The sequence below is a fragment of the Mytilus edulis genome, chromosome 1 (genome assembly GCF_963676685.1).
Source record: "Mytilus edulis chromosome 1, xbMytEdul2.2, whole genome shotgun sequence".
NCBI classification, from domain to species: Eukaryota; Metazoa; Mollusca; class Bivalvia; order Mytilida; family Mytilidae; genus Mytilus; species Mytilus edulis.
The window spans coordinates 111,686,782-111,712,712 of NC_092344.1; the positions used below are offsets into that span (position 1 = coordinate 111,686,782).

The window sequence follows — 25,931 nt, forward strand, 5'->3', positions numbered from 1 at the left end:
TTGTCTTGTTACCAATTATAGTTATCATTATGTTTAAGGAAGTAAAGTATTTCACCGTTTTTCCAGATCATGGCGAATTGATTAAAATTGTCATAAACAAGGAGATAGTTTACATTTTAAAGCGAACGAACATCAAGCGGGTTTGATTATGTAATAATAAAACAATTGCAGGAAATGAGATATATTCTTTGAATCCTTTCAGCAGCTTCCCCTCTATTACAGATTAGGTCATCTATTTCCTGGGGTAGAAAATCCTTGGTATTTACTATTTAGAACACGTTTGAGTTCTGTAAACAGTTAAAAGAGGGGCGAAAGGTACCAGAGGGACAATCAAACTCATAGATCGAAAATAAACTGACAATTAATTTATACATATGACAAAATCACGATAATATATGTAAATTCTGCTGACTACTGGGCTAGTAAAACATCAAAACATGTTGATTTTTTTACTGCTTTATATCACAGGTTTTCAATAACAGATTGCACAAATTAAAATAGATTGCAACAAAATATAATTCATTTCAAGGCATGCATGTATGGGCCATTTAAATGTTTAATAACCATTATATGTTAGTTCCTCGCAATTTTCTCTCGACTTTAATTGCACTTCTAGTTCATACCATGTTTCTTTTCCTAAAATTTAAAATAAATAAATGTAATGCATTGTATATATTCGTAATCGTTTTTTATGGTTTGGTTAAAATACAAGCGATTTATGATTAAAGTAACAGCCTTTCTATAACATATCAACATCTGTCGAAGTCTTAACTTGAATATCAACATTATCAAACGATTCATTTACAGACATATTTATAATGTATAATACTCCAGATTTTTCTTATTGTTCGAATATTGTGTGTATAGTACCAACGAAGTATTACTTATCACCCATGTAGTATATTGTCTTGTTCATACAAAATGATGACCGATCATCAAGTTTATGAATGTACTGAATCAACTTTCTCATAAAATTTAATTATATATATAATAAATGAAAAGTTGGGACTCAAAGGAGCCTGAATTGCTAAGCAAATGATTGCAAATTTAAAATCAGCAGCAATTCTTGCAGCCTTCTATAACACAATACGCACTTTGAGGGAATGTTTAAAAATATTCAAGTCATATTCAGACAAAAACTTTAATAAAAAGGTCAGTGGTTGATTGTCCTTAACTTTATTTTCATAAAGATCTTTTCTTAATGACGGAATGTTCAAGTATTTGTAAATATTTCTTGCTGATCATGTTTTTTTTCTGTTGAAAAAGTTTTCCATATTTAAGTTTTCCAGATACATAAAATAGCATAAGATACCGGCAGCAATTGGTAATACTGTCAATACATCGGCAGTAACACTTTAAATATATATGAATATGAAATTCCGTCCATATACAGATAAATGTTCTCTCTATTTTGAAATGTTGTCGAAATACAAACCAAGTACATATTATGACCACTCTTTTCTCATGTATCAACAGTAGTCATATTTCTGAAGGGAGAAAATAAAGACAACAGCAGTTTGAGTTGTTTAAAAGTCATAAATCGATTGAAAGATAATAAATCCAGGCTACAAACTAAAACTGAGGAAAACACATCAACAATAAGAAGAAAACAAAGGTACACCACGACCACTACTGTGCAACAAAAATAACCCGCTAACATATATAGAAACGAACTATTATTTTTGACTTGGTACAGGACATTTTAAGAAAAAATGGTAAATTGAACACATGCATATTAATGAGTCAAAAACCATTTCCCATATTTTTCGTGCGTCTGGTGTATCAAATTATAAGCCTGATATCTTTGGTAACTGTTATTTAAAATTTTGATAACCTTTCGGAAAGGTACGATTTTTTTGGGAAGAAAAAAATTGCTTATGAATAAAACAAAACATCAATTTATTCCCTTAATGCTCTAATTTTGTAAAATTACCACCATATCAAAAATCTGTTTCTAACTAATCTGCATGTTAAAAGATTCTAAACATTGGGTGGTCGCTACTTTATCAGACAAGAAATGAAAATGAAACGAAAAAAACATGCATGAAAACTAATAAACTTACAAATTTGCTATTATGGTCATCAATGTCCAGTTGAACACTATAAATATTATCTTAGTACAACAATCAAAACCATTCAGTGTTAATAAAGCAAATTATTACCAGGCAGACACTTTCATTGATTTTGATCAATTTACAGATTTTATCGTTTAATCACAAAATGTATGCCACATACGTTAAATTGAATGGATCAATGTAAATTTGACATTTGTTAATAAAATATTCATAGACAGTATAGTTTATGAGGTATGGTGGTCTCTCTGTGAATGTGATGATTGGAAGCAACTAAACTGAAACGTTTAAAACTACACGGACATTGTACTGGAATGAACCTTCGAAGAGTTTAGATTATGGGGTCACGAAAGAAAAAGTAACAAATGATTTTATTATTCTACATTATAACTAACTGTTTGATAAATAGATACTCTCAATATATCTACAATCATATAGATCAATAATATACATTTAAATCTTTCAAGAACTTTCTATTTGTCCGTAAAAGTTGGTGTTTGTTGAACAATTAACGTCATCAATTCATAAACAAAAGATGGTATTTTTTAGAAATGTTTTAACGTTCCCTCCGTTACGTCTCATTTTAAATCATGTTCTATAACAACATTCAGGTGTTGTGGAAACGCAACACTTTTCTTGTGTCAAAGAACACACATTTAATGAGCTGCACTTATTAGTGTGTCTTTTTTTTTTTGATAATTGGAAATATAATTGTTTTTGTATGCATGTTTTTCATTTGTTGTTTTTTTTATTTGTGTACAGCCAGTACTCTATGTGGATCTTTCTAAGAGGACTCTCATTTTACCTACCATGAACAACGTTTGATTTACATTTGAAGATGAATCCTGCTCTAGTATACAATGGTATCAGTTTAGATTTGCAGATCAACAGAATTCTATGAGCATCTTTCTCCTCGTGTTTGACATAGTTAATAAATTCTTTTAGCATGTGTGTCGCTACACCCTAGATTAAAAAAACAATCGAAAATTATATATACTGTGGATTCATTATTATTCGTTGGATACCAATTTTCGTGGATTTCGTGGGTACAGACGAACCACGAAATTAAATGTTTAACGAATAGCAAGTTTTATATAGGCTTGTATGCAGACTACGGCAAAATCAAGAAAATAAATATCCACGAACTTGCAAATTTTCCTTATTCCACGAAAATTGGTACCAACGAAAATAAATGAATCCCAGTAAGTATAAATGTAAAAAATCATAAAAGAAAATTATACAATAATTTTTACTGATTTTTACTGTGTGTATTTCTTAATTATACATTGGCTAGAGTTATAGGAGGAGAGTTGAAAAATCACAACACATGTTTAACCATAGCATGTTTGCGCCTGTCTTGTAAGTTTTGTAATTTTGGGTCATTTATATGTTTTGGACTTAAGAATGAAGTCCATTTTTATTAAGGGCAAGCTGAAAACAGGTGCGGGATTTCTCACTGCGCTCAAGACTATGTGGTGGCCTTCGGCTGTTTTCTGCTGTTTGGTCGGGTTGTTGTCTCTTTGACATATTCCATATGTCCATTCTCAATTTTAATCATTTGTTCAGGTGCACGTGCTATTTGTAAATTATTAACGGTTTGAATTTCGATTTGAATATAACGTTGTTCACAGAATAAATTATTTCTGCAAACCGTCACGATATTTAAAAACAAATAGTTCTTAACATTCTTTACAATGACCTATTGTTTTAAGAGTTGGACTAAAAAGCCTCTTGTTTGAATTTTATCAATTATAAAGATAACCCCATATCAGAAGGTCAGTTTTGAGCATTTTTGACCCAATTAAACACTTCAAGGCAGTTTTAAACATTAATATAAAACTGGCATGTTGGCCATACATTCTAGTCAATAATATTTCCCACTCGGCAGATCACATTTTAGCTGACACATATTATTGCTTAACTCTTACTTTAATGAATAGTATAGTGCGTCAACCAAATACTATTTCTACTTATGTTGTCAATATCATATATTTTAAATACAGCATAGCAACTAAATTACGTCAAAAAGTAATTATGATTTCAATATGTTCACAATTGTCTACACATGTGGATGCTGAAATTGCTGAATGCTTTCATGACAATTAAAACATGTAAATGGTCAAATCTTTGAATGCTTTCGTGACAATTAATACATATAGACGGTCAAATATTTGAATGCTTTCGTGACAATTAAAACATATAGACGGTCATATCTTTGATGTGGTATGATTGACAATGTTTCAACTATCTACCAAGGTTTAAAACAGGGGTTGTGATGTAATATTAAAATAAAAGAACAAATTAAAAATAAGGTTGGAGATTTTTAAACTTATCATTTCAGTTTCCCAATGTAAACTTTCCATTTCTAAGAAACAACATTGCAGCATATGGAGTTTATATCTCCCAAGTTATACGATATTCCATAGCTTGCATTAATGATTTCGTTGATAAAGAGTTGCTGCTCACCAGGAAGTTATTAAACCAAGAGTTTCAGTTGCAAAAATAAATCATCATTTCGAAACTTTTATCAACACCATCTAGAGTTAGTTGACATTGATGGAATATCTGTTGCACGGATGACGACGGTCATATTCCAATGGTCGTTACCGAAATCCCCGTGCTGTTTTCTTCGAATTTGACCACCTGACCACTTTCATGAGCTACAAGACGGGTGACACATGTGAAGCAAGATATTCTTACGCTTCTGGAGCACCTGAGATCCCCTCAGTTTTTGGTGGGGACCGTATTGCTCAGTTTTATGTTTTCTATGTTGTGTTTTGTGTCCTGCTGTTTGTCCGTTGGTCGTTTTACAGTTTTTTGTGCCATAGGTTGTCAGTTTGGTTTCGACTTATGAGTTTGAATGCCTTGTTTGTATCATTTGCCTTTTGTACATAATATCCCACTCAAACTTTATTAATTCATATATCTTCAAATGATATTATACCTAAATGTGAACTTACCTGACGTCGACGTGATTCTTTGACACATACTGAGTGAATGCATACACTTTCTAAAAAAGCAACAAAAAGCATTATGAAAAGCTATTTCAAACATTATATTAATTGATCTTTTTTTTCTAAAAGTTTAATTATTACCTCGTATTTGTCATTATGAAAACCATTAGAAAACTAGCAAGAAGGAATAGCTAAATCGAGCTAAAATCGTCTGAGATAAAGTCATATCTTTATTATCAAAAATTATTCTTTCATAAAAATAACAACTACGGTGATTTGAACTATTAACTAAACTACATTTATATTTTGGAGACGGATTATCCAAAGAAATGTTTGTTCATGATATCCTAGTTACTTAACCGTAATGCTTGTACGTTCAACATTGTGAACAGTCCATTATAGAATTATTTTGATGTGTGATGGCTAGCAAATATTTAACTTACTTCAAATCAAAATGTGTTTGATTTCATTTGAAACTGAAAGAGTTCTATATTTGTACTCTTTTTTCACATTGTATGAAAAAAGTTTATAAATAAAATATACATTGAACACCTGGTCGTTATGCAGCTATTGATCTTATTGTAGACTTGATGTTATTCAATATGCTAGTTAAAATTAATTACTGCAAATATTGAACTATTCTGTTTTATGGCATATAATTATATCAATTTTTGTTTGAAGCTGATCACAATAATTGACATGGGTTATTAATTTTGTATGTGAAAGTAAATTAGTTATACTTCTGCGATTGTTCGATCAATATTTAAGTTTTAAAACAAATAATTTTAAAACCATGTCTGTTCAAATGAATTTATATGCTATATATAATACATCATTTTATCAAGTGTTCAGGAGATAAAAATCAAGCAATGGGAGACATCTAAACGAGTTGAAATCGGGTAACAAACATAGATATCTTTTATATGTTAAATTTGACAAAATCCACCTTCTACGTCGAAAGTGGAAAATAGAAAATTCAACCTTTTTTTTCATTATGAAGATTTGAATGTCTGAAAAGTTGTAAAATTGTTTTAGACCTTTGAATAAATAATAAAGGTATTGTCGGATCAAATAATGTGTGTGCTTATTGTTTTGTGCGCAAGACATGTTTTTCGTCAACACTAGACTCAACGGAGACGCTAAATTGAAACAGTCGGATTGGCAAAATCAAAAATGAAGTTGTAGGTAATTAAAACCCATCTTCGCTAGCCAAGGGTTACGATCCACTCCCGTTCTATCAAGAGAACGGGAGTGGATCGTAACCCTTGACTAGCGAAGATGTTAAAACCGGAAATACCAAAAAGGTGGTGCCAAAGATTGTTATCTGTACTTTCGGTGAATAACTCGATTTTTTTACATATAGAATTTATAGAAAAAAGAACATATAAATTATACACCATTTCAACACAAAAGCGAACACTGGGTTAATGATACCCCCGGGGACGAAAGTCAAACAGCAGTTGTAAAAACTCATCGAAGATAACAGTCTTCGAATTTCAAAGCAAGACGCGCGTTTCGTCTGCATATACTATCAGGAGAGCTCGAATTATTACAGTTGTAAGACAAATCAAATACGAAATTGTAGAGCTTCAGAAATTCCGAAAAAAATTTCCAAATATGACTAAGTAAACATATTTTGTGGAAAAAAAAACTATTGTGTTTCGAATAATTAAACATTTTATCTAGTTAGTTGAATTACAAAAAAAACAAATATTTCAATGATATTTGACATCAACAAAAAAGTGCTAACTTATGGGCTGATGAAACCTTCGGGGATGAAACTACCTGTAACGACATTGGAAAGTGTCTTTACTTACCACCATTAGGTATATGCATATTCATGGCTTCATCTTTCAGTGTATCTTCATGGTAACGTGTTGCTGACACAAACTTCAAAATAAAATAATCTTTATAAGATAATACTAACAGTAATTACTTATAACTGGGGAACAAAATTGACAATAATAAAATTATTGTGGATTAAGGAAACTTTAGGACGTGTTCCAAAGAAACATATTTGGTCACATCCGATTTCATGTTATAAAGGATTAAGTAACCTAGACTACTGAAGTGTCCATCATCTGCAGTTAAAACACAATAAAAAAAACCCCAAAAAAATCGATATCCTTAAGTCGTTCAAGTTGAAATATAAGAAATAACATCATCCTTACTCCTATAAGTTCATCTCCATGAAAACAACCTCTGTTTAACTCTGGTGCTTCTGTGTGTCTATAGTTGAGTATGTCGTAAGTGGCTGCTTCGTCCTCTGGGTAACCTTTGACGAAAAGTAATTGTGTATAGAGTAATAATAGACATAATATTAATATAAGACGTGTCTTCATGTAGATATTTTTTAAGAAAAAAAAGGTGTCGTAAAGGACGGTTAAACAACACTATCTTCACGCCATTTGCAAAATTGCAGATTTTATACTGTCCAAATATTTTAATGTCCTATTTTATCAGGAAAAAACTAGCCCTTATAATATAACTGACATTAAAAAACCCTATTTCAATAGAAAAAAAAACACAAACCTGTAAACATATAAAAAAGAAGATGTGGTATGGTTGCCAATAAAACAACTCTCCACAAGAGACCAAATGACACCAAAATCAACAGCTATAGGTCACCGTACGGCCTTCAACAATGAGCAAAGCCCATACCTTATAGTCAGCTATTAAAGGCCACGAAATCTCAAATGAAAAAAAAATCAAACGAGAAAACTAACAGCCAAATGTACAAAAAAAGGAACGAAAAACAAATATGTAACACAGCAACAAACGACAGCCACTGAATTACAGGCTCCTACAAATGTATATGTAGATATCTCATTATTCGCTAATTTGTCGAAGTTATAAAACAAAGAAAAATAAGCGATTTTGTGTTATATTTATTTAGATTGTTCAAAATCTGAATTGCAATTTAATGAACCAGGTGAGTATGACATGTAAAATAAGTTATATTTCTACAAAAACTTAGGATCCCAAGGCCGGATGATTACATGTCATCTTCCTGAGACAGGTGAATTTGAGGTATTCAAGCGTACCATATGATGATTTGCACTGGTTATTTATTTAAGAAATTTGTTTAATAAATTTGATTTTTAAATAAGTGTGTAAGCATTAAACAAAAATAAATTAATCCTGAATTTCGTTTTATTTGTTTACATTATGTTCTCAATCTGCAATGTTTGTTTTTAATTTTTATGCAACAATAGAAACAATTTAACCGATTTGTATTGTTATATGGACATATATTTACCTGGTATCAGATAACTTCGATATTTAACACCAACATGTTTATTTGATATTTTCAGATTAATGGGGTTGATAAAGAGTAAGATTAAATTGAACAATAAATTAATTTATTTGTGGTCTTTTAAAAATGTTAACGTTAACATTCTGTTATTTCGGGATTTTTAAAGTAATCTGGCACGCATCGTATGTGTTAAAAAGTTATAGATCTTTATTTAAGCAAGTGATTAAAATTTTTCATTATATGACATGAAAAGGAAGCAGGATAAAAAGTGGGGTTTCAACCACCTGTCCCCATTCAAATTCCTTGATTGTCCAAAAAAAAGGGTTCCAACCCCCGGAACCCCCGACCCCCTTCCCACTCTTTTGGATCCGTCACTGTGTTGCTTGTAAATATCTATAACAGAACTAACAACTTAAAACACCGTTATAAATCTATAAATAAAGCTAATTATATAACGTGTGCTATCCTTTTCTATATTTGAAGTAAATATGCTGTGTATACAGTGAAAGTAGACAGGTGGGATAATACAGGTTATATACTAGATTCTTGATGGCTGACTGTGTTCAATTTGGCTTTCAGTTGACACATTAGTTTTATGATGGCTTTTTTAGCCAGTAGATTAAAGAAGATGGAAGCTATGATAATACTTCAAAAATTACGTATTTATCATTCAAATCAATCTCTGTAAAACGGAGTGAGAAATGTTCTCACAGTATCCAGCAGTGTGTATAAACACACTAATCCCGATCTCAATGGGTCCTTAAAATATCTCCATGTAGATTGTTAATGATAATCTCATTCATATTTCATGTTCAATACTATCAGTTTGAAGTATAGTATTTATCTGATGTTACAGGCGTATTTATTTAGTGCAAACAAAAACACCTTTAACATAGTTATCAAGACATATAAATATGGTTTTATTTGACAACTTATTTATATTCCCTTGCATTATGATGTAGATGTATTTCTGAATTAGTACAAATACATACCATTGTTAACAATTTTTTTTTAAATTTGAAACCAGACTCTGCTAAAATTTTCATAAAAGTTACTATACCAATAGATTTGTAAACTGATATCTTACTGTATACTTGTCTTTAAGTAAGTCGAAATGAAATAAATTAATAAAAATGCTTTTCTATGCAAAAAAGAAAAGATAAGGAAATATAAACTTGGACTTAATGTGTTACAGATAATTAATTATTGTTTGTGCAATCAAGTGTTGACAAAGTGATAATTGTTATACAATAAACAGCTAAATTTGATATAGTGATATAGGGAATATGAGAATGTGTAATTGACACAAAATACTAACAATTAAATGATACTTTATCGGTAAACGTTTAACTCATTTAAAAAAATCCCTTTTAAAATCATTTTAACAAGATTTATCCGCAGGCTGAAAATCAAATTTTTGAATGTAGATTTTGCAGCTGATAAAGCAGATGGGCGCAAACAAAACAATTACTAGCTAGCTCTTCCCACAAAAATGGTAATAAAAAATATTTCATTTTAAGACAGTGCAGCCTTCTCAGCTTTATTTCAACAATTCTTTCCTCCTCTCTGAATTAAATCGTTTCTAATTTTTTTTTTAAATGTCTCTTTTTTTCAATATATTTAAACATTGGCAATTTAGATTCAAAGCGCTTTAATAATCAGTTAAATATACATGAATTATAATTACAAAAAAAAGAAACAATACCTTCTATTTCCAGATCAAAAGCAAAATTTATATCGTCTTTGTGCAATGGTCTAATATCTAGATAATCAAATGTATACATATTGTCCAAATTCTTGCGACTTTCATATCACAGTGTGCTGTCAGCGTCAAACGAAGATATCGGAACTCATCTGACTTCTTCTGCATTAGGAACGAAATATTACTGTAGTAAAGTACAGATTTAAGGAACAACCATACTGTTAAATAAAGGCCAAAGTAGTATAGTATACCACTGTTCAAAAGTCATAAATCGGTTGAGACTCAGAGAAAACAAATTCGGGTTATAAACTAAAATCGAGTGAAACAAATCAACTATAAGAGGAAGACAACGAAACAACAGGAGAAATACTGAAGTGCAACAAAAACAAACGACAATGCAACAAACACAGAAACGAACTAGGCATAATAGAGAACAACTACCATATTCCTGACTTGGTATAGGACATTTAAAAAAAACTTGCCAAAATGGTTGGCTGAACCTGGTTTTGTGGCTAGCAAAACCTCGCGCTTAATGGCAATGCTATATATATATTGCTAAGATGCCGGACTACATTACATGACAGGAATATGTGTACAAATAAGTACAAGAACACTCTATATACACTCGGGACAGGGAAATACATAAATAAATTATATAATAGTTCATGTCGACATGTTAATTACAGAATAACAACGAGTACTTAACTTATCATGTGTCCCAGTTACAACCGATTTAACGGTGTTTCGGGCCGTATCATGTTAAAAACTCCGTGATTAAAGCACGTTATTATCGATGAAACAGATGAGATGGAATATGGTGTGTTACCTCATTACACGAAACCCGGGCCCTAATTCAAAGGATAAGAACCACACATGCATTGTTGTTCTTCAACTTTATATCAGAGTGAGGTCTTCAACATGCAGCAAAAAATATATCAACTCATTGTAAGTTAACTGAGACGTCTTATGGTGCTAATTTGCCGCAAAATTCTTTTGCTTTATGTGAACTAAAAGCAGGCCGAAATAAGCAACCGGCCGACATAATCTGGTTGTTTCCGATAGATATTGACTTTAGGGGTTACAGGTGATCGAAATCTATGGTTATCACTCAGTATTTCATTCATGCATGTTCCTACGGGAGTTCCTGGCCAACTTGGTTAGGTCTATAGGGTGTATTAAAAAATGGCAGTCCATTTCTATAAAAGTCTAACATATTGGGCAACACAATTTGCATGATTTGTATACAATCATCTGTAGTTTGATAAATTGAGTTTTGTTCAACTTCTCGTTATGAATGTTCGCCAAATATTTGGCATTGGGAAAAACAACCCTGAATTAAAATTTATCAATCAATAGGCATATGACCTTGCGGTATTCCTGAATGATAGTGAAGTAAAACTTATGGTTCCGAAGTTGTTTGTTTTTTCATGATTCAAATCTGCATGGACATATTCGCTGGTGCTGCAAGGTAAATCGTTTGAACATGAAAAGCTGAAGGTCCCCGGCATTAGAATGAGTAGTGACTTTATGAAAAATTTAGACGAAGTATCAATTCTACAGTTAAACCAGACCGTATATATAAACTCATTGTGTCTCTGGTTAGTCCTAACGTTACGACATTGGCTTGCTTGTTGTTTTTATAGTGATTAAGATGATAACACAATGTTGACTGCTGTACCCCTATTTTTGATATTTTTAACTATTGTGTCTGTTTGTTTTGTTCACGCATCGGTGACAATATAATGGAATGTGATACGACTGTCATACAAGTGAGAGGTTTAGCTAGCTATAAAACCAGGTTCAATCCACCATTTTCTACATTTGAAAATGTCTGTACCAAGTCAGCTAGGAATATGACATTTCTTGTCCATTCGTTTTTGATGCGTTTTGTTATTTGATTTTGCCATGTGACTTTCCGAATTGATTTTCCTCTGAGTTCGGTATTTTTGTGATTTTACTTTTTGCTATGAAAGATTGGGCTCCAATTACTAATTTGTCACAGTAAACCGAGTGATGCATTTGTAAAAGTCTTTGCAGTATCAGTGAGGCCCCTCATGGGGGGGTCCTAGTAATCACATAATCACCATTTTTTTGCCAATATAATCACATAATCATTAAATATTTGCTTATCTTTAGTAATCAAATAATCATAAACTAAAAATACAGTCCTAGGTAATCAAATAATCATGAAATATTTGGCTTAATAAACAAATAATCATTAAAAAAACGGCCAAGTAATCACATAATCAAAAACCCCATGAGGGCCCTCATCAGTGTTCTTAGACACATTCTTCAGTTTTTACTTTACTTTATATCGATATAGTTACATCTATTCTAGTTTGCGTGTTGGAAATTAAATGTTGTTTTATAAGTGTTGAATGAACACGTTCCTGTAGAATCTCTCGGAACACACCTGGGTTTTACATTGCTTTAGATACACACACTGCCGAAATTATGAATGACTTAAAGTCTTTAGCTACATATTTAAATGTTCCTGTCGCAAAATTATCTTTAGATCAAAAAGAGAAGGTAAGAAATAATGAATGAATTGATTCAGATGTAGAAACAATGCAATAAATCACTCATAATTGTTTTCAACCGAAAAACAATAAAAAGGGGGAGGGGTAACCAGCTAGTCGAAATAATTTAGAAGTTTTGCACTGCTTTTTTACAGCAAATATTAAATATAACCTCTTAAGATTTCATTATTAATTGGAATTAATCGGTATTGGACAGTCAGCACTTGTACTGTTGTAGATAAAATTAACCAGTGTAGAACATCTTCACTAAAAGGGGATTCATTGATTCTTTAAACATATGTTCCTCCAAGATATGTTCACACACTTCTTGTTATTACCAGCACTACATGTCCAAAATTGCACAGTTACACTTGAAGTCTTTTGTATGAAAAAGAAGCTAATGTTAATTGCTAATTGTACATAAACATGATAAATAATTAAAACATGTAAAATATATATTGACTTAAGGCCGATAGCCAGGAATTTTCAAGGGGGGATGTATCTGGACTCACAAAATCAACTTTAACAGTTACAATTCAAACAGAACGTTGACTTTAACAGTGCTTATGGGGGTTCGTATGAAACCCCCCAACCCCCTGTCTATGGTTATGGACATTCAATTGAATTTAACTAGTACATGTACTATAAACTATACTATAAAAATACAGCCAAAAAGTTCAATCAATACATTTCAGTTCATAGTGAAGGGTTTGGGGGAATTTTTGTTTCCCAGGATGACTAGATGTAGGAAATTTCAATACATGTTAGTGTGCAAGATATTAAAGAAATGGGAAATATAAGCTTAAACCCTATTTTGAATATAAAGATTGTAAAAAGACTCACAGGCTGGCCTCACATGATTGACCCCTTTTTCTGTATTATTCTAGCTTATCTTTATCTAATGAACTCTTGCAGTCACAAACACAATCTTTCATTTAAAATAGTTTGTGATGTACATTGTATGATAATGTCTTCTCTTTATTTCCTAATTTGGATTATTCGTAATAAATGTTGTTGGGAAAGAGAATGAAAGTGGTTGGACTGACCAGGACGGCATGACAAGCTTACACAATGAGTATTTTTTTGTTGCACAATTTATAAAATTTCACTAGCAACATGTTTTTATCTACTATGACTTTTTAATTACAGATCTTAGTTTGGAAAGAAAAAGATGGGAAGACACTTAGAGGCCTCATTTCTATAGCAAAATATTTATCTAGAAATTCATCACACCATAAACAGTTTTCAGGTATGCAGACATGCAACTGTGTATTTATTAATATATTGTACGGAGTGGCTTGCCGGACAAATAGTGCCAGGGCTATTTGTCCGGCCATTACAATGCGCATGTCATATGATGTGCGTTTGGAAGTGCGTGTAATATTATCTTCAGCAACACCAGGGGGTCGCGTGTAATCCAATCACTGATTACCAATTTTAAGATCATGGCTGGAAATGGCGATATCAATATTTGTGATAAATTTTGCAGTTTTTGATATTTCCAAATGGAACAGGATAGTATATGTACTTCATATAATGACATAATCTTGTAAAAGGGATCCTGGACTAAACAAAAATTAAATCACAAACTGAAAGAAAATGGGAAATAAAGATAATTGATTGGAGAACTATAGTTTTACAAAGTTATTTGACCCTGTCCCTATAGCTGTGTAAATGGTGGAAAATATGTTCAAAGCAACTTCACCAAGAGTAGTTGAGAAAGGCTTTTACAATTGCATGTCTAACTGAATAAAATTTAGCTTTGTTATATTCCGAAAATGCTGGAATCTTGAAAGTAGCCCTCAAAGTGATATATAGGGGGATTGAGGTTACAACAGACTTGAATTGCATGGGGATATTGGATATAGGATTATAAAAAGTGGGGTAAATGAAATACACGGGAAAATAAAGATGGGATCAGAAGAAAAAAAGAAAAGAGGAATTTGGGAAAAGGAGCACACCATGTCATCCGGACCCCCTCACATAAATAAAATAAAATCCCACCCAGAATTTCTGAATAAGATTTTAACAGTGTCGTTTACTTTATTTGGGGTAGAGGTGGGGGCATTATAGAAAAATCTCCCACCTCTCACTTAAAATATGGATAACTCTATGTCAAGGGATCTATAATTCTCTTTGATAGCTACAGACAAAATTATTGTAACTTTTTTAGCTAGACAAAATCGTTTAAGTTAACTTAAAATGCAAAAGTCAAACACGTCCCAAGTTTGTTTTACAAATAATTTCTTCTCTCTTCTTATGTAATTTTTATACGCTTGTCAAAATTTTGACGGGACATATTATGGTACATGTATACAAATGTCCGGTGTCCGTCCGTCTGTTTGTCCGGCGTAAACATGTCGCACTGTAACTTGAGAACGACTTATCCAAATTTCATGAACCTTAATATAGTTGTTTCTTATGATGGTCAAGTGATCTGTATACTTTTTGGTGAAAATAAGATTTAAACTTTTTGAGTTACGGCACTTTGTAACTAAAACAGGGGTGTTTTTTTTTTTCACATGTCGCACCTTATCTCAAAAACGATTCTTGATTATTGCTTAAAAAACTTTACACACTTCTTAGTTATATTAATCTTAATATCTGTATACTTTTTCGTGATGATTCAAAATTTCATTTTTGTCGAGCCTGCAACTTTTGTTGCAGAAAGCTCGACATAGGGATAGTGATTCGGCGGCGGCGGCGGCTACGGCGGCGGCGTTAGCTCACTTCTTAAAAGCTTTATATTTTAGAAGGTGGAAGACCTGGATGCTTCATACTTTGTATATAGATGCTTCATGTTACGAAGTTTCCGTCAGTCACATGTCCAATGTCCTTGACCTCATTTTCATGGTTCAGTGACCACTTGAAAAAAAAGTTCAAATTTTTTGTAATGTTGAATTCTCTCTTATTATAAGTAATAGGATAACTATATTTGATGTGTGCGTACCTTGCAAGGTCCTCATGCCCGTCAGACAGTTTTCACTTGACCTCGACCTCATTTCATGGATCAGTGAACAAGGTTAAGTTTTGGTGGTCAGGTCCATATCTCAGATACTATAAGCAATAGGGCTAGTATATTCGGTGTATGGAAGGACTGTAAGGTGTACATGTCCAACTGGCAGGTGTCATCTGACCTTGACCTCATTTTCATGGTTCAGTGGTTATAGTTAAATTTTTGTGTTTTGGTCTGTTTTTCTCATACCATATGCAATAGGTCTACTATATTTGTTGTATGGAATGATTGTTAAGTGTACATGTCTAGCGGGCAGATGTCATGTGACCTTGACCTCATTTTCATGGTTCAGTGGTCAAAGTTAAGTTTTTGAGTTTTGGTCTTTTTATCTAATGCTACATTTTGTATATGCCATAGGTCAACTATATTTGGTGTATGGAAATATTTTATGATCTTTATGTCAGTCGAGCAGGTTTTATTTAACCGTGACCTCATTTTCACGGTTCATTGCACAGTGTTAAGGTTTTGTGTTTTGGTCTATTTTTCTTAAACTATAAGTAATGTGTCAACTATATATGTTGTATAGAAGCATTGTTAGCTGTACCTGTCTGCCTGGCATGGTTCATCTGACCTGGACCTCTTTTTCAAGGTTCATTGGTCTTTGTTTAGTTATCTTGGTTAATGTAAAGTTTATGTGACAGTTGTAATAAAGCTTAGATTTATACTTAAGACTATCAACATAATATAAATGATTAGTATAGAAGGCGAGACATTTCAGCGTGTGCACTCTTGTTGAGTTATTGAGTATTTTGTAAAAAAAGGGGGAGCTTTTGTTTACATGTCACGCTGTATCTTAAAAACGATTTATGACTATTGCTTTAAACTTTACACACTTCTTTGCTATATTAATCTTAAGATCTGTATACAGTTTTGTGATGATTCAAAATTTCATTTTTGAGTTATTGAGTATTTTGTAAAAAAGGGGGAGGGGGTTTTTACATGTCGTGCCATATCTCAAAAACGATTTATGATTTTTGCTTAAAACTTTACACACTTCTTTGTTATATTAATCTTAAGATATGTATACTTTTTGGTGATGACTCAAAATGTTATTTTTTGAGTTATTGAGTATTTTGTAAGAAAGGGGATGGTTTTTTTTTACATGTCACGCTGTATCTCAAAAATGTTTAATGACTATTGCTTAAAACTTTACACACTTCTTTGCTATATTAATCTTAAGATCTGTATACTTTTTGGGGATGACTCAAAATGTTATTTTTGAGTTATTGAGTATTTTGTAAGAAAGGGGATGGTTTTTTTATACGACCGCAAAAATTTTTATTTTTTGGTCGTATATTGCTATCACTTGGCGTCGTCGTCGTCCGAATACTTTTAGTTTTCGCACTCTAACTTTAGTAAAAGTGAATAGAAATCAATGAAATTTTAACACAAGGTTTATGACCACAAAAGGAAGGTTGGGATTGATTTTGGGAGTTTTGGTCCCAACATTTTAGGAATTAGGGGCCAAAAAGGGCCCAAATAAGCATTTTCTTGGTTTTCGCACTATAACTTTAGTTTAAGTGAATAGAAATCTATGAAATTTTGACACAAGGTTTATGACCACAAAAGGAAGGTTGGGATTTATTTTGCAGTTTTGGTTCCAACAGTTTAGGAATTAAGGGCCAAAAAGGGGCCCAAATAAGCATTATTTTTGGTTTTTGCACCATAACTTTAGTATAAGTAAATAGAAATCTATGAAATTTAAACACAAGGTTTATGACCATAAAAGGAAGGTTGGTTTGATTTTGGGAGTTTTGGTCCTAACAGTTTAGGAATAAGGGGCCCAAAGGGTCCAAAATTGAACTTTGTGTGATTTCATCAAAAATTGAATAATTGGGGTTCTTTGATATGCCGAATCTAACTATGTATGTAGATTCTTAATTTTTGGTCCCGTTTTCAAATTGGTCTACATTAAGGTCCAAAGGGTCCAAAATAAAACTTAGTTTGATTTTAACAAAAATTGAATCCTTGGGGTTCTTTGATATGCTGAATTTAAAAATGTACTTAGATTTTTAATTATTGGCCTAGTTTTCAAGTTGGTCCAAATGGGGGTCCAAAATTAAACTTTGTTTGATTTCATCTAAAATTGAATAAATGGGTTCTTTGATAAAGCCAAATCTAACTGTGTATGTAGATTCTTAATTTTTGGTCCAGTTTTCAAATTGGTCTACATTAAGGTCCAAAGGGTCCAAAATTAAACTAAGTTTGATTTTACAGCTTTTACATTAATGCTAGCAAGACAAATCTTTGTTTGGCTTGCTTGCTTTGTTTGTATCAATGTTTGCTCAAGCATGGTAATTAAGATAGGCGGGGCTTCAGCTTGAATACACCATACTTAAATTTTATTGGACGTTATGTTTGAGGTTAAGGACACTAAATTTTAAAACATCACATGACACATATTCTCACATGTTTCCTTACCTGTAAATATTCAATACAGACAGGATTCTACTTCGTCGAAATTATCTGTTCATTTTCACAATCGTAGAAACGGAAGACAATTTTTTTTTCAGAGATCCAACTTAAAGACTGTCGTCAAGCACTTTTAGTAAAATAGCTATTCGAACACACCTACTCTGATTTTGTGATCCATTGGAAAGGTATTTCACTTTACCCCTATATTTCATCTTTTAGTACTGTGATTTTTTTATGTTATAAAGTCAACCTGTAGCTTTGCTATATAAAATGATAGAGTCTGAAGCGAGATGATGTATCAAATACTCTTGTTTTGTACATTTTCAAGACAAAATATTCATCTCAAACACACCCTAACATAAAAAAAAGTGCACTCGATTTTCTCTTTTCAATACAATTGTTTCCCATTTTTTAGAATATTTTCTGGAGTTGCATAATCGAAGGACAGACATGGAAATAACTGACTGAACTCGATAGATTGATATGTTATAAAAACAATATTAAGTCAATTAATGTTGAAGGCCAGTTTCTCAGCATCATACAAGAAAAAAGTGTATTTGTCATGTGATGTTTTAAAATTAAGTGTCCTTAACCTCAGACATAACGTCCAATAAAATCTGAAGCCCCGCCTATCTTAATTACCATGCTTGAGCAATCACTGATACAAACAAAGCAAGCAAGCCAAACAAAGATTTGTCTTGCTAGCATTAATGTAAAAGCTGTAACAAAAATTCAATTCTTGGGCTTATTTGATATGCTTTATCTAAATATTATGATTATGGGCCCAGTTTTCAAGTTGGTCCAAATCAGGATTCCATATCAAGTATTGTGCAATAGCAAGAAATTTTCAATTGCACAGTATTGCACAATAGCAAGAAATATCTAATTGCACAATATTGTGCAATAGCAATTAATTTTCAATTGGAGTTATCTTTCTTTGTATAGAATAGTAGTTGATAATATATGTTGGAAATTTGCCAGACATGACTACAGGGGTTAAAATTTTTTGTAACAGCTAACTAGCCCAAGACTTGTTGGCAGCAGGATTTCACTAGCCCTGTTGGAAGAACTGCTAGTCCATCAAAACTGACCTGCTAGCCCTAGTATGCCGTAAAAATCAAGAGTTTGCTGCCTAATACAAAATGTGTGTCCTTTGTTTTGAAGAAGACATTATACATGTTATACACTGTATTTCATATTTTTTGTTAATCTGCTACTAGTATTTATTCTGTTGGTGCTTAACCTAATTTAGTTGTTCCCACATTCAAAGCAGACTTTTTATTTGCGTGCTTGGGGCAATTAACGGCAATTTTTACAGAGCATCGTCTGTTTTTTTCATCACCAACAGCCAACCTTGCCAGAGGAATCATTGTGTCCTAGTTCTGCCAACTTTTTTTACAGGTAGTAAATATGGTAAATGCGTGAGTTTTTGGCCAAATTGTAAAGATCAAATACAAAACAATAGATCAAAGGCAAATGCTTCCAAATTAGCATGAAAATGTGTGAATCTCGCGATAAAGACTTGGCAGGCTTCCTGTCTTACTTTTTGGACCTTTTGGATTATAGCTCTTCATCTTTTATATAAGCTTTGGATTTCAAATAATTTGGCCACGAGCATCACTGAAGAGACATGTATTGTCGAAATGCGCATCTGGTGCAACAAAATTGGTACCGTTAATTTTATTACTACCACTGGGTCGATGCCTCTGCTGGTGGACTATTAGTCCCCGAGGGTATCACCAGCCCAGTAGCCAGTACTTCGTTACTGGCATGAACATACGAATTTTTTGTGTTGTTAAAATTTGCTGTTACAAAATATTATAAATTATTATAAATTAAGGAATGTATCTCCCTCATGCAAAGCTCTGATTCCTTTCACGGATTTGGCTATACTTTTTGGACCTTTTGGATTATAGCTCTTCATCTTTTATATAAGTTTTGGATTTCAAATATTTTGGCCACGAGCATCACTGAAGAGACATGTATTGTCGAAATGCGCATCTGGTGCAACAAAATTGGTACCGTTTATTATTAGACACTATAAAAACATTTCCACTTTTCCCGGTCGTATTTGGCATTTTTTGGGGGGATGAATTGTCAGTCTCATTACCCCCTTTATCTACAGTTTTTCGTTTTGAAACGGATAAAGTTCCTGGGGTTCCCGTATTAAAATATTAAGAAATATTTTGTTGCATGGTTTCGTGCTCAAGAGCTGTGCGACAAGACAGGTCAATACCGATCAATACATCATACCCCCAAATACCGTTAATTGAAAATCTCGGCATCAGCAATGTACAATACCCCAGGCCATGGTATGAGAAATCAATATTTAAAGTACTAGAATTGCAATCAACATACGATACCGAGCAGCCAGAGTTGTTTTTCTATTTTTAAAATATGTACAACAGGACCTGTACAAACCAGTTCAAATTCTTGGAATCCCGGATGACTTAATTGAATCGGATTGGCTAACATAGAATAGTGATGAAGGGATTTTCCACTTTCTATATTGGAAACGTCAAGAATTTTGTGTTACTAGTCCGTCGGGCATATCGGGTTACACATTTTAACTGCCCGAGGCGTAATTGATCTAGTCCCGGGCGTCGGGCTAGTGGAATTTTTTACCCCTGGACTATGATGTCATTTTCTATTTTTATTTGCCAATAACTTTATGTAAATAACTTCATTAGAAATTTGCCAATATAAAATGTTGCTGATGAAGCTTTTTTTCCTTATCTTATCTAAAATGTTTTTAGATAATGTATGTTGGAAATTTGCCAGACATGACTATGATGTCATTTTCTATTTTTATTTGCCAATAACTTTATGTAAATAACTTCATTGGAAATTTGCCAATATAAAATGTTGCTGATGAAGTTTTTTTTATTGTTTTATACAATAAACAATGTATATTCACTTTTACTACCAACCAATCTTTACCATTCAGTGATAACAAGCACTTTATTTTACATTTTAATATTTTATGATGTATTTAAAAGAGTAGTTATTGTTGCAAACTCCATTAGAAATTTGAATTGATATCAGTTTTGGAAAAAGGGAAACCGGGATGTGAAAAAAAAGGGGGGGGGGGAGTAAATTTTTCTCATTTCAGATTTCATAAATAAAAAGAAAATTTCTTCAAACATTTTTTTGAGAGGATTAATATTCAACAGCATAGTGAATTGCTCAAAGGCAAAAAAAAACTTTTAAGTTCATTAGACCACATTCATTCTGTGTCAACTATTTAATTTTAGATTTAAAAAGTTGCGCCGTATTTCAAAAACAATTTATGATTATTGCTTGAAACTTTACACACTTCTTTGTTATATTAATCTAAAGATCTGTATACTTTTTGGTTTGATTAAAAAAAAAATTATTTTAGTGAAATTTAGTTTTTTGTAAAAAAAAAGAACAGGGTGGGGGGGGGGGGGTTCACATGTCCGGCTGTGTCTCAAAAACAATAAATGGTTATTGCTTAAAATTTTATCAGAAACTATTTATAATTATTGCACAAAACTTCCACACAAGACATCGGGCGTATCATGCGCTTATGGCGCAGTTGTTTATTTTTCTTATATTATTTGGTATCCACATTGGACTATATACTAGTATAAAAAAAACAACAATTAACAATTTCAATTACCAGTATCAAGATTAGGCCATTACAATAAATATTACAAACATTTGCTACCCCCTGGTGCTTCTGAAGATAATAATATTACACTCACACACAAATAGTGACATGGGCATTGTATTGGCTGGACCAATAGTCCTTGTACTATGCATCCGGCTAGCCAGACAAATAGCAACTGCCTATATTGTATCATGTATGTATCACCTACATGTATGTCACCTATTGGAGATAAACATTAACTGAAGCAAAACTTGATGGAGATCATGGAGATTGGAGTATTCAATAAGCTGTTCACCTTATAATACATGGACGTTGTTGTTCATCTTTCAGTAACATATACCTTCAATTTAATCTTCAAACTTTTAGCTACCATGTTGTACATTGTTTTCTTGTACTGTATTGATTGTTTATGTTGTTATAACTACATGTATATTGTGATTGACTCCTTATCATTGCCTCCTGAGGGACCTTAATTGGAATAAACACATATTTTATTGTATGTTTTTTTAAACAATAAAAAAGCTGCAGCAAAACACAAGGGTCACTTTTGTCATTCTGTGTCATCATCCCATTGTCTTGTTTTTATACTTTTAGGAGAATCTATTGAAGAAAGAGCAGCAATTGACCAGTGGCTGGAATATAGGTTGAACAACATTGACAGAGCTCACCAGGAAAAAGATACTAATGCATTTATAAAGGTAATTTCTCCATCTATAGAAATGTTTAGAGAATACTTTATCTCTCTAAAGCTCCATCTATAGAAATGTTCAGAGAATACTTTATCTCTCTAAAAATTCTATATAACATACAAAGCAAGAATTAGGTTTCACCAAAAATAAGACACAGTAAACCAAACCAATGCCTCACATAGCTTAATTAATGTCAAACATAAATCTGTTTAAAGCAATATAAAACAAGAAAACAAAACAGAATGTTTGTATACACATACTTTAGATTATTGTCTCTTTTAATGATCTGTAATCTCCTAGCATTCCTGTGATCAATGATCAGCAGTACTCACTCTTTATAGGAGGTATATATATTACAAAATTGCCAGTGTGGATCTACTGAGGCCATCAATTCACACATTTTGAGTAATTATGGAAATGTATGGGAAAAGTCATCTTTTAACTCCTTGATAGACTGTTGATGCTTAAAAGGAAGCTATGGAACCAAGTGGTAAAGCTAAAATTATTCCTTCAGAAGTTTCACGGACCCCATCCCAATATAAAAATACGGAGATATTGTATGATTACCAAGGAGACATCTATCAAGTTGATGTAGGCAATTATAGGCAACTCTATGGCCTTCAACAATGAGAAAAAGCCATACTGTATAGTTGGATATTAAAGCCTCAACTGAGGAAAGCTAATTTATGTAAAACATTGTGGCAGACAGCAATTGTATACCTGATATTGACATATTGTTTGGGAAAATTCCTTGGTATGAACTGCCTTTTTTTTAAACTACATGTATTAATCTTGATAACATTTTAAAGCACAAAGTATGATTCATTTGTTTTGTAGACATATCATCAGACAAGTTTTGTTTGATTTTTTGCAGGATATCAACACATACTTAGAAGATAAAGTGTACTTTGTTGGTCATCAGCTATCACTGGCAGATTTTCTACTTTATTATGGTCTACACAACTTATTTGTAAGTACTGTTAAATGCACAATTGAAGTTGATATGTACAATTTTGTACTTGTAATATTATCAGGAAATCAAAGCTATTCTATATGAAAAAATATAAATAAAAGTACCTTTTAACTGAAGTGAAGCTAACCAGTTAAGTGTAGTACTTATGTCACATATGTAATTCTGATGAAGCTCCTATCACAGATAGATTGAAGTCTAGAATACAAAATTGCTTCTAACAGCATCATAAACCAAAGTTTTTCTTATGATGGTTTCTAAGAGGCTTTGCTTCAAAATTATAAAATTATTTTCCTATTTATATAAGGGTGAATGAAGTAACAAAAACACCAATATTTCTCTGCAATTTATTCTAATGAAATCAGGATAATAATTATATGTATGATTTTATGATTTCAGAGAGATTTAACCTTTTATGAAAAACAGAAATATATGCATTTATCAAGATGGTTTGACAATGTAAGTAGTCTCTCTTTTAGATCTACAAATTGGCAGTAGATAATTTTAAAAGAAGTGTGAAGAAATACTGACTTTCACATCTGATTTTGTCATCTATATTATACAAACTGTATCTTTTACAAACAAATAAAAACATGCATCATATTTATTACAATGAACACCATTTTTATGTTGGTAGAATTATGTTGGTAGAAAACATTGTTTTTACTGTGAATCCTATTTATATAATGAAATTATTTCTTTTCCAAGATCAAAAAGGTAAATCTGAACTGTCATTAATCTTCATAGACCATCAAAATTATTTGATTCTTCTCCAGGTTTTAACTTTTTTATAGTTTTTACAAAGTTGATATATTGATGAATTATTTTGATCGTGAATATGCATGAAATATTTGCAACTGGACTTATAGCAACCAACAATCAGTGTTTTTATCCACAAAAAAGATTAAACAGAACATTAAGCAAACTGATCAGTGTTTATCAGAAAAATTAACCAACAATATTATAAAAATAATCATTACTGATAGCTTAAGACTATTATAAACTTTCTACTTATAGGTTCAGCATGCAGAAAATGTCAGACAGACACAGACTTTGATACCATTTCAGAAAAATATACTGTACACTGGATCAGCACATTAACATCATCTTATTCTTAATAAAATTTGTTTTGTTTTACTCAGTGCTGTTGGTCACTTTATTATCAACACTTCATTGATGCACATGCCAAAAACGAATATTTTAATCTCATAAACATACATAGTTACAGAGAAATTAGTAAACAATTATAATACAATAATAGAGCATGCGTAAACAAGAATGGAAAAAGACAGTTCATTTAATTGTGTATGTTTAACACAATTTAACTAACTAGGAGGTATGACAATTGATAATACATGTTTAATAAATCTTGCTAGTTTTTCTAATACAATAAGATCAGTTGATGAGAATAACTGATTAAATTTTGCAGTATTTGCATTTTTTTTGACATTATTGCGGTTACAATTTTTTCCTTTCTAAACTAAAAAAGTTACAGACTAAAATATAATGGTACTCGTCACCTATTTCATTTGAGTTACATATAATTACATTGCAGGTTCTTTCATCTCTTTGAATTTTAAGCCCGATTCAATTGGCAAAAGATGACAGCCATATCTGAACTAACATAAAAAAAATAATACATAAGATATGAGGGTAGTAACGACAAATAATCAATGTTTCAAAACAGAATTCATTCTTAAATATTCACACACTTAGACATGTTTTTACAGTAGAGCAAAGTACCTAATTATTAAAATAGCACCAATGGCCAGACAAACAAAACAAGTCCATGTTGAATTAGGCAGAGCCTATAAATATTGAGTTTTGTGCAAGTAAATTCAGTAAAATCTGGTGTTGTTTGTAGTTGTTATCTCAGTTGGTTCTTAGAAGAGTGAGCATTAGCTCAGAAAAAGCTGTTATTAAGCTATCAAAAGTTCTGTCTGCTTGTAGATGAGGGTCTGAATGGGGGTCCTTAATTTCTGTATTCTTAAGTTACTGAGACCATTTATTTTGTACATTATGCCCATATTCTCTATTCAGTAGACACCATCCTTTGTATATGAAGGTTGAAAGGAATTCTATTTGCAACTGTTTTTTCGGAAGAATGGAAGGGGAAATGAGTAAAACATTTGAATAGCCATTATGGATATATTTAATTTCAGACATAATTAAATTTACCTTTTGCTTGGTAGAAACAAAAAGTTAATTTTCTTTCAATTAGTTTGGAATCAATCTAAAACTTGCTTTCAGTATGGTACAGACAGGCAGGGAAAAGTGTGTACCTATTTTTTGTAATTGACATTCAACTTCAATTTTCAACCCAGACCCCTGAAACCTAGTAGAAAGGCACTCAAGTTGGAGTTGTGCACCTGCTGTTATGTAATTGATTGAGGACACCCCCCCCCCCCCCATTTTCTGAACTTATAAAGATCAAATAATGTATTGATCAATTATTCTAGCACCCGAGCAGTTGTCAGGCAAAATTGGAACTATCCTTTGTTAATGTGATATGAAGATACTAAAATTGTGAATGGAAATGGGGAATGTGTCAAAGAGACAACAACCCGACCATAGAAAAACACAACAGCAGAAGGTCACTAACAGGTCTTCAATGTAGCGAGACATTCCCGCACCCGGAGGCGTCCTTCAGCTGGCCCCTAAAAAAATATATACTAGTTCAGTGATAATGAACGCCATACTAATT

The 25,931-nt window shown here is 32.1% G+C and overlaps 2 protein-coding genes across 2 annotated transcripts; one reads left to right on the plus strand and one right to left on the minus strand.

Moving 5' to 3' along the window:
- Positions 1-440: 440 nt before the first annotated feature.
- On the minus strand, positions 441-10,152 carry LOC139499831 (uncharacterized). Its single transcript, XM_071288444.1, has 6 exons — positions 9,988-10,152; positions 7,198-7,301; positions 6,844-6,916; positions 5,033-5,082; positions 2,882-3,035; positions 441-636 (listed from the first exon to the last, which is right to left on the minus strand). The coding sequence occupies exons 1-6, from the start codon at positions 10,064-10,066 to the stop codon at positions 557-559; spliced, it is 540 nt and encodes a 179-aa protein (XP_071144545.1). The 5' UTR covers positions 10,067-10,152; the 3' UTR covers positions 441-556.
- A 2,218-nt stretch (positions 10,153-12,370) lies between these two features.
- LOC139520437 (eukaryotic translation elongation factor 1 epsilon-1-like) lies at positions 12,371-24,364 on the plus strand. The gene is made up of 6 exons (XM_071313043.1): positions 12,371-12,513; positions 13,653-13,752; positions 22,163-22,266; positions 23,132-23,227; positions 23,627-23,686; positions 24,245-24,364. The coding sequence occupies exons 1-6, from the start codon at positions 12,439-12,441 to the stop codon at positions 24,326-24,328; spliced, it is 519 nt and encodes a 172-aa protein (XP_071169144.1). The 5' UTR covers positions 12,371-12,438; the 3' UTR covers positions 24,329-24,364.
- Positions 24,365-25,931: the final 1,567 nt, after the last annotated feature.